The sequence below is a fragment of the Otolemur garnettii genome, unplaced genomic scaffold (genome assembly GCF_000181295.1).
Source record: "Otolemur garnettii isolate 467f Iridium unplaced genomic scaffold, OtoGar3 scaffold00018, whole genome shotgun sequence".
NCBI lineage: Eukaryota > Metazoa > Chordata > Mammalia > Primates > Galagidae > Otolemur > Otolemur garnettii.
Genome location: NW_003852413.1, coordinates 19,469,361 through 19,479,591, shown reverse-complemented (window position 1 = coordinate 19,479,591; position 10,231 = coordinate 19,469,361). Strand labels below are relative to the sequence as shown.

Here is a 10,231-nt window from a genome sequence, read left to right as displayed (position 1 = left end):
AAATACTTTGTCCAAAATGATTTCCTAGGGTCCAGTAAGGAGGTCTGGGCCATCACTGGGAACATCTTCAGAGGGGGTTCAAGCCTAGAGAACACTCGGCCTCCCAGCTCTAAACACTAGTGAGGGCCACAGAGACAATGTTCCCCAGTCTGCCAGTCTCTAACTATTGCTGTCATGTACCATCATGGACATTATTCTATAGGTGGTACCAGAGGAGGAAGGCGCTCTGGGTAAGTGCCCCACTGACAGTGGGCTGTTTCTCTGCCTCTGCAGGGGGCCCAGCCCGATTCAGAGTGTCCATATATGTGTCACGTGTTTTCAGGAGGATGTGAGGAAACAGGATGTGTTACCTGGCTTCAGCCTCCAAGGAGATGGAGGCCTGGGGTTTCCTGCCATGGAGTGCCCAGCTAGGGGTAAGGCAGAAGGTAGCGGGTGAGCAGGTAGAGGAGGCTGACAATGCCAGCCAGACCTGTGAGGACTCCAAGCCTCAGTGGCAGGTACTCCAGGGAGCGCTCCAGCTCGGCATGCAAGAGGATGACCTGGCCTTTGGTGATGCTCCACTCGCCCGAGTTGTCTAGGACATGGCGGGCCATGCGGGCCTTCTCTGTCAGGGGCAGCTGTGCATTGATGCGGGCCTCTGCGTCCTCTCGGTTCAGGTTGTTCCGCCGCATCAGCCGCACCAGCTGTGTGTCCCGGTCACTAAAGACATGGCAAAAGGGCACTATAGATCTTCCTACCTCTCACCAGCTAGTTACAGAGGGTGGGCAGCCCTGACAGGGAACTAATCTTCCTTTGAATCCTATCCTACTCTGGGATAGAGCCCCACAGCCAGGGGGAAAGGCCTGGGACCTCACTGGTCCTCTCCCACGTCACCCCACACTTTGGGAGGACCCTAATGCTCTGTGGGCTAAACCTTTTACCATACACAAAGAGGAAAAATTTCTGTAGCAGCTGTTTTTTGTCATTTGGGGTCTCTGTGCTTTGCCATTCCCAAACCTGGAACTAGCTACATCCTGAATCCCTAGATGGGTAACCTTTACTGAAAGACCTGGGCCTGCAAGCTAGACATTTCCTGCAGTTCCCCTGGGGGCCTAAGCCTGCAGCATCAAAAATACCTCTCTGGGTCACCACAAAGACCCCTTACCTTGCTTCTACACCCCCACCCCTGTACATCTAGAACAGAAACATTGTGCTAAGAAGGGGGGTTGCTGTGTCTGATGCCATTGATGATAGCATGGGCAAAAGCCCAAGGTGCTTTGAAGAGGAGTAAGGACTCACCTCAGGATTAAGCACTGCAGATTAGGTTGAACAACACCTGGTCTCCCAACTCCAAGGGAAATTCGAAGAATACCTCCTTCACCCACCTTGATATTGCCATGTGGGTCCTTTCTTAGGACACTTTCTTTCCTGCTTTTGGCTTCCCAGGAATGGCCAGGCCTGGCTGGCTTCAGTCAGTCAGTCCTCTGCATTGGGGTCACCTCTAACACCTGTCTACTTCTATGAGCCCCTCATTGGGAACAAGAGCAGGAGGGGCTCCAGCATCTCTTTTCTATTATCTGAGGTCTCTCTGCTTTTTCTCTAGACCTGAGTTTTTTCAGTTATAAAATTGGGGGATTTGATCACTAGCATTTGCTCCCTTCTTAGGGACCCTGGAGAGCAAACCAAGCAAGGTCAAACACCAGTGAGGCCATCTTCTATGAAAATGAACTACAGAAGCCACAGATCTGTGTATAGGGGATAGGGGACAGCATACTGCCAAGGTTATGGCGCCAATCCCTACCTGGCTGAGAACAAGGACTACATCCTGTCTTTGCCAGGAGTACCACAGATCTGTGGCTAGGAAAACCTGGTGAGAGACTAGAGATGGCTCAGGGCTCCCTGTGAGTGCACAACCTTCTCAAGGTGAATTCCAGACTACAGGGCCTCTTGGGATGTGAAGACAGCACTTCCAACAGCCCTTCCTGGGGCTGAGAAACGGTTCCATTACAGTTAGTTTAAAGCATGGTGCTATCGTAGTAATGGGATTTTTTTTTAATCCAAATGCTTACCTACAATTGGCAAATTCCTCAAAAACAAGAATAATCATGTTCTAGTATAATCACACTTTGGGAAATGCCCTATGTCATTTCACATGCACCAGGGGTAGTTTGCCGGTTAAAGAAATCCACAAGAGGATCCTTATTTTTATAAAGTGCAGATCCCTTTGGCAATAAGCAAAACAATCACTCTTCTTTCTGGCCTCTCTTGGGATTTGTACCCACATGTGCTGAAAGCAAACATGAACAGCACCCAGGATTCTGGCAAAGGCTCCCTTGGCTAGTGAGTGGGGCTAAAGATCTCCTAGGGATCAGGCAGGATCACTCATCTACCAGAGGCCTAGCTATCTCTGCTCAGCAAACAGACCAACCTCAAAGGAAAGTGTAGGAAGAGGAGGGTGGCAGGGGTAGCACAGTCATCTGGGGATTGCAATGCACTTGGCTCCTGTTCTATCTTCTTACCTACACTCTAAGACTTAAGATGCTTTTGTAAAAAAATTTTATCTCTAGGTACAAAATTCCAATTGTGTTACTAAGGCAAAGAGAATTTCTAGTCTTTAGGGGGTCTAGTTGGTCTTAGCTGATGGTCTTACAAACAGGGAACAAAAAACCCAGAGAGGCTGCAGTTTTTCATGAAGAGACACGATCCAGTAGGGGGTGCTCAGAGGACCCCTGGAGGCCCAATGCACAGCTCAAGGGATTCAGACTGGGTTTTAAATGACAGCCCACGGGGGACTCCAGGGTAAGGGCCTCCAACGCAGTAGTCTTTTGAGAGCTACCCTGTGCCCAAAATACCTGCAGAGCTAAGTGCCCACCTATGTGTCTGTTGTACTTGTGGGTGGCATCCGGAAGTTTCTGGGTGGCAAAGATACCATGTAGCTTCATCTATTTTCTCACCCTGCTGGGTCTATGACTCATTTTCTCCCACGGTTTGATCCTCCTGTTTGCTAAACCTGGATTCTGGTTTGCTGCATGTCCTGGGGGACTCAGAATAAAGTTCCTTCCTTAGCTGGGCTCTGACAGAACTCTTTCATGCGACTTCCCATTCATAGGTGTTGCCAATGGGTAACCCTGGACAAATTTGTATCCCCTCCCCTTACCCTGACCACCTCAGTCTGAAAGGTAAACTGTGTGAAGTAACAAACCTGGGAGTTGTTCGGAAGGTTGTGAAGCGCTAGAGGAGGGCGAAGGGAGCTGCTGAACGACAGGAGGGAAGGGGGCAAGGCCTGGCAGCTGGGCTGAAGTGCTTTCAGTGGCCAGCAGGGGGAGCCCTCCCCAAACGCTAGAAAGGCCTGGGGACCCACCTCTTCCCATACCTGTCCCCAGGAGCAATTGGGTCCTGCCCAAAAATTGGTTCTATAGACTCTAGGCACTACTGCCCAAACCCCTCCTAGCCGCCTTGTGGGGAAGGGCAAAGAAGAAGTAGTGTGGGCCATTTCCCAGGGGTCCTCCTTTTCAGCCTCAGCATGCCACACACTCACCAGTATACCACCACCGTATGCTTCATGTACTTGAGCAACTTCTTGGTCTCAAATAGCAGGGGGATATCCAGAATTACATAGCGGTATCCTAGGAGGAGGTTGGAAAATCCACAAGTTCAAGTTTGCAAGCATACATTGGAAATTGACTATATGCTAGGTGAGGGAACTGAGATGAAACTGTTGGCCCCACCATCTAGAGTGCTCAGCAAAGGGGCAGACCTTCCAAGAACAGACATACTCTGAACACTAGCCAGTTCCAATACCATTCGGCATAGGATACTGCAGAAAATCATTTCTGGCTGGCTGATCAGGAAAGACTTTGTAGGCTTGCCCCTTGTGCTGGCCTTGAAAAGTAGGCAGGACTTTTGGTACTTGAAAATGAAAAGGTGGAAGCGAGGATTCAAGGAATGAGGACCTGCAAAGCCCAAGGAGTAGGGAGGCTCTACTGTCAGGCAATGTGAGGCAAGGCTGAGGAGACATCAGGGTAGACACAAATGGTCTAGTTCACCTTGATCTTGAACCCAAAGGGTTGTTATTTCTCAGCAGGGAAATGACACAGCCAGAGCTGCAGGAGACTGGGGAGAGCTTCCAGGGGCAGCTGGGCCCTCTCAGCCCTATTTCATCCCAACTTTGCTCAAAAAAACTCCCAAAGGATAGGTTCTCTCCCTAGAGCCAGGTCCAGGCCCAGCCCCTGCTAAGAAGAGTCACCTTTGGCTATTTCTGCTGATACTCCATGAAAGACTCATATGGGTGGCAGCAGCAGCCCTAAAAGGAAAGAGGCTGCTTCTCCCATCAGAGGCAGACCTACAGCCAGGAGTCGTGGGTCTGGGTTGGAGGCAGTGGGAGTGCTTATGACTGCTACTATGACTACTACACAACTCACCATAGGGGGCAAGAAGACTGGCCAGCCTCTAGAAGCCAATACTGGTCAAAGGTGGCACCCCACCCACTATGAGTGAGCCCAGAAAAACCGTAGGCCACATGCTCCTGGGTCTCTTCACACCAGTGACCTTTGCATTCAAGGTGACACAGGGGATGGGGTGACAACCTCAGCTGTATGGTTTCCTATTCCCCAGGGCCTGCTCCTCAGCCCAAGAGAAGCCTGTAGTTCAACAAGGAGGTTAGAGCATGGGCTCTGATGGCTACCTTAGTTGGTAGTCCCCCTGCCTCCTCACCAGGTGACCTTGGGCTGCCTTAACAAACCTCTGTGAAAATAAGTTAAAAGAATACCTATTTCACAGGATGAGGTCATGAGTTTTGAATGCATGTAAACTACACAGCAGCCCCCCCCAGCCCCTCCTAACTATACCATAAATGATGGTTATTACTGCAGGAGGGAGGCCAGCTCTCCAGTACCCCCCAACTTGGAGCAGGAGCCAAAACCAGTTCCTCTTTGGGCCTCTTATCTCCCTTTCCTGCTCTGCTCACACTGCCTTCTCTCCCCTCACTGTCCTTTCCCTGGGCCCCCTTGGGAGCTTCTGGCCAGCTCTCAGGTTCACTGGCAAAGGGCTATTCAGCTGTCACATCCCTCCTGCTTGATAAGCTCTGCAAACCATCCTGACTCTATTAAGACATCCGCCTGCCTACACAGAGAAGTCCCCAACAGCTGGTGATCTTATCTGACGTTTGATTATACCAATTTTGACAGTTGTATTTGTTATACTCATCAGGGAAAAACTGCGACTGTGGAAGCCACAGCTGTCGTCCCCATTTTTCACCTTATCGAGCTGAAAAGCGCTTTCTAGCTTTTATTTAAGTGGTGGTGGCTGGGGAGGCGGGAGGCTGGGTGGATGACACAGAGGGAGAGCTTTGGAGCGGGTGACATTATCCAATGCTTAATTTCAGAAAAGGAGAGCTGCTGCCGTCTTGAAGCCCTGCAGATGCACTTGCAATTGGCTTGGGAGTGAATGCAAAAGGGCAGGAATGAAAGGCAGAAGACTATGCTCTTGGGTGGGGGGTGGGAGAGGTGCTGGCACAGACACATGAAGCAGGACAAAGGCAGAGAAAGACCAGAGAATTCTTGAGGGTGGAGGAAGGGAAGAAGGCCTATGGCAAGGTGCTGAGATGAAGAAGAGCAAAGCGGGTCCAGCAGGGGGGATGCTGAGCCAGCTCTAGCCCTGGCCAGAGGAGACGGAGGAGGGTCACCATCATGGATGCCTGTCAAATCATCCCTCTTCTGGAGGGAAGTATTGGCAATGGAAGCAAGGGGAGGTTCCCACTTGAGGCATGACAGAATAAGTGAGGGGTTTGGCCATGATCACAGTGTAAAAGACCAAAGAAAATCTAAAAGTCCTCCCCATGCCCTCCAAGAAGGAACATCTCAGCATTAGGCCTGACAACAGGGAGATGGGTAGCCAGGCCTTGAATTTGGAGGCCCAGGCTGGGAGGACACATAAGCCAAGGGCTGGCAGACTCCAGACGCCAGACTCCTGCTTTTCAAACACTCTTCCTCTTTTCTGTCTTGGTACTTCACCTGGCTGTCCCTGAGCTTGCTGGGATAACCCTCTCCATGGGGCTGTAGCCCTAGAGAATTATCCCCCACTTGGAACCCTTCTGCTGGCTATCCTGGCCACCTTGTCCTCTTCCCCAACTTTCACGCTATAACCTTGCTTACCCAGGTAGCTCAACCAGCACCAAAACTGACCGCAGCTTATATTTGGGTAATAACTCTCACTGACATAGACTCTAGGTCCTCCTAATAGATTTTCATGTTGGCATTATTATCCCCACGGCACAGAAGTGGGGTTGGATCACTCGACAAAGTCACAAGGCTAGAAAATGTCAGGGTTAAGATTTGACTTAGGTCTACGACTCCATTATTCACCATCTATTATTACTCCCATCCCTATTAGAAACACCAACTTACTTCCTGGGATCATGGCTCAAAAACCTCTTGTGTCTCTTCTCATTAAATTGTCAACCTTCTTAAGAGTTGAGGGACATGTGCTTCTTTCCTCTGGGGCTGGTGGGGGTCTGCATAGCGGAGGGTGCCCATAAGCAGTGTGAACTGATCAGCCTCAATGACCTGTTCCCTACCCACGGCCAAAATTTCTGCAGAGAAGAAGGGTCTTGGCCCTGGAAAGAGAGGACTTTGCTCCCACCCCTGGCCCGGGCCCTGGGTCTTACCCCGAAGGAAGTACTTGAAGGTCTCTTTCATCATTTCCTTTTGGATCTCAGGATGAGTGATGGCATTGAGCAGCTGCCGTCGGTCAGGCTGGTTAAAAATCAGGTCCCCCAGAACCTTGCGATTGATGTCACCATTCTCCAGCAAGACCTCAGTGCCAAAGGTCTCCACAATGCGCCGGTGCGCAGGGTATCCTGGCTGGACAACTGTGGCATGAAGAGGAAACTGAGTCACTCTCTGGAGCCATTAGGCCAGCAACTGATTAGAGACAAGACTATAGGGAACCCAGGGTGCTTCTTTCAGGTGGAGCAAAACAAATGAGGGGAAGGAAAGCAGTTAAGGAAAAGAACAGAGTGCATAGAATCTCTTCTGTTCGTAATGGGGCAAGCTGGGTTTGGGAGGAGACATCTAAAGAGAGGGAAGAGCAAAGAGCAGGCAGAAAGGGCAAGTCTTCTTTCCTCTGAGACTTAAAAAAAGGGAGGCACAATAAAGAAAGGAAGCACGGGGGAGGGCCATGTACAAGCCCTAGTTGACCTCCTCCAACTCACCATGCCGGGCAATGACATCCACATCAACCACCGCACAGCCCAGCTGCTGGAACACCTGGATTACTGAGCTCTTGCCAGAGGCGATGCCTCCTGTCAGGCCCACCAGGAACATCTTCCCAGGAAAGAGAGAGGTCCAAGAGATTATGAAGCCTGCCCGGAAATAACAAGAGAGCGAGGCAAGCTCAGCTGATCAGGATGGTCCACCAGAGGAAGGTCAGCAGGACCTGCCTGTCGGAGATGAGCAGGCCTGATTAGTTTGGGCCAAAACAACTGGGAGACATGAAGCAAAGGGAGGAAAGAGAGACACAGCCTGGCCAGGCAGGGTCACTCCCTGAGCTTGGGGAGCCCTAGGACCATCTGGAGAGGACAAACCCTCAGGGAAGGCAACCAGTATTCTTTTAAAAATATTCATAAAAAAGGCAAACACAGTGCAAATTTAGTAATGGAAATGCTGAAGAGGCAGAACCAGGCCAGGTGCTATTAGGCAGAATACTTTCTGGAGGAAGCAGTATCCTGTTGCAGGCAAACTTCTATGGCAAAAAGACAGACACCTGTCCCTCCTTAGGGTATCCAAGACGTTTTACAGATTCCCACAGGCCCCTCTCTTGGCCTCCCTTTTTTGGCCTGGGACCCTGAGGCTCATAGGGAATAAATGGCCTGCCTACAGCCACTCAAGTGAGTTGCAGGAGAGACCAGGGTCTGGGCATTTGGGCCCTCTTTTGCCTAAAAGTCCTCCTCCCCATAGAAGGTCACATGACTGGCCAGGCAGCTAGTCTGGACTGATGCTCATTTCTTCTCCACAACCCAGAAGTGACCCAGATGGGAGCTCAGCAGCAAGCAGTATCTCAGTGGCCACTAAGCCTGAGATTTACAGAAGTACAAACCTAGCCAAGAAGGAACGTGAGGAAAAGGATGACAGGCTGGTGGTGTGGCATTGTAACTCTGAGCTCAGTGTTATGGTTTGTGGCTCTTTCAGACCAAGCAGCAGTAGCACTGCTACTGCTGTGCTGTAACCTTTAACAAAGGTTAAAAGCATGACTTCAAATCTAGCTCCCGGATCACATACTGTGCAACCCTGTCACTTTCCCCTCTGAACCTCAGTTTTTTCCTCCCTAAAATAAGGTTTAATGGATCATAACCCTGCCTCACAAGGCTGTCGTGTAGACTGAATGAAAACACGAGCACCTACAGCTGGGCATAGTGGCACATGCCTGTCATCCCAACAACTCAGGAGGCTGAGGCAGGTATTCAAGGGTGCAGTGAGGCTGGGTGTGGTGGCTCATGCCTGTAATCCTAACACTCTGGGAGGCCAAGGCCCATAGATAGCTCGAGTTTGAGACCAGCCTAAACAAGAGCAAGAACCCATCTCTACTAAAAAATAGAAAAACTAGCTGGGAGTTGGTACTTGTAGTCCTAGCTACTTGAGAAGCTGAGGCAAGAGGATCATCTGAACCCAAGAGTTGGAGATTGCTACAAGATACACTGACACCATGGCACACTACTCAGGGTGACAGACTGGGACTCTGTTTCAAAAAAAAAAAAAAAAAAAAGGCTGCAGTGAGTCCTGATGGTACCTGGGTGACAGAGTAAGACACCATCTTCAAAAAAAAAAAAAATTAAAAACAAAAGAAAGACCCAATGTGTGCACAGCCCATAATACACTGCCTGATGAGTGGTAAATGACTAAGAGATAGTTGTGAGAGTGGTGACAGATGGTGAAAGTTGGGGTTACAGTTACTTTCAAGGCACAGGAAGAAAAAAAAGACTTTTAGAAAGTCATATCCCTATTCCTGCCACCTCAGATTGTCATATAACAGACTTTTTAAAAAGTCATGTTGCATTTTCTGGAGCAAATGGGGTTATTGTGTTTTGGATTTTATTCCCAGGCTAGAAGCAATGAAATCCAAGGCCAGGCCTTTCACCTTTCCTTAGCCTCACGTCACTTCTCTCAGACCTTTATATCTGTCAGAGGACTTTTTCTGCTAAAGAGCAGATTTACTGTCCTAATTATACTTTGCTTGAGTTTATACTGAAATGAGTTTGCCTCCCCTGAGAACATACCAAGTGACAGGAGAGCCAGCTGCTGGGATGTGACTGAGCATGACTTGGGGAAACAGGGGCCCAATCTAGAAATTTAAATCTGCCTCAGCTCATTCCCACCCTGGGTGCCAGGGTGGAGAGGGAAAATGCCCACCACAGAACCACCATCCAAATTGAGAGACTAACTATTTTATCTTACCACTTAAAAATCATTTCTCCTCAATCTTTCTGAGGCTGGAGTCACCCCCAGGTGATCTCCCTTCAGGTTACAAAAAGAGGAGTAAGGGCAGAATTCAGTTGTAAAAGAAATAAAAAGTTGGTTCCTCCAGCTAAAGCTTTAAAACAGAAAATCCAGGGACAGCATTTTTAACCCCACTCTGTGTTGTTCCTAAAGCAAGGAGAGTCGCTCCTCTTCTGCTGCAGACCAAGCTGGAGGAATAGGAGTGGGACTTGAGGATAAGTCAGGCTTGATGACCAGGCAAGGGCCAGTTTCCCATGGGACACAATCCCTCATCATTGAAAGCAAGCCACTGTTACCCGGTCACTCAACCTTGCCAGGCTCAACTGAAAGGGCTGGAAGACCATCTGGCTGAACAGACCTCAATACCCCTGTATGCGGATGCCTGGGGCTCTCCTGAGACCTACAGAACCAATCTCACAGGATAGAGCTGCCCAGGCAGTTCTGGTGTATAGCAGGGCTCAGAACAGATCTTAACTTTCATTTACAGTGGTGGAGACTCAGCCCCAGAGAGGAAAAGAAACTTACCCAGGCCACAGCTATTGGCAAAGGCTGGATGGAATTCAGGGTTTATAACCCCTAGTCAAGACTCCTGCCTTTAATGTACTCAAAGAATATATATATATATATATATATATATGTATATATGCACATATATACATATATATGTATATATATATACACAGACAGACATATATATAAAATAATTTTTTGAGATAGTGTCTTGCTCTGTCGCTCAAACTCCAGTGCAGTGGGGTCAACAC

At 49.3% G+C, this 10,231-nt stretch overlaps 1 protein-coding gene across 2 annotated transcripts in view; it reads right to left on the bottom strand.

The window, feature by feature from the left end:
- Window positions 1-10: 10 nt before the first annotated feature.
- The window catches only part of DCAKD (dephospho-CoA kinase domain containing), a 14,556-nt gene continuing 4,335 nt past the window's right edge, over window positions 11-10,231 (bottom strand). The window contains exons 2-5 of one of the 2 annotated variants that reach the window (XM_003786255.3): window positions 7,190-7,339; window positions 6,644-6,847; window positions 3,518-3,605; window positions 11-699 (exon numbers count right to left, since the gene is read on the bottom strand). In XM_003786255.3, coding sequence (XP_003786303.1) covers window positions 408-699; window positions 3,518-3,605; window positions 6,644-6,847; window positions 7,190-7,301 — 696 coding nt within the window. In that variant the 5' untranslated portion in view covers window positions 7,302-7,339 and the 3' untranslated portion in view covers window positions 11-407. Of the gene's footprint in view, window positions 700-3,517; window positions 3,606-6,643; window positions 6,848-7,189; window positions 7,418-10,231 lie in introns of both variants that reach the window. The other variant, XM_023511215.1, reaches the window with a different exon arrangement.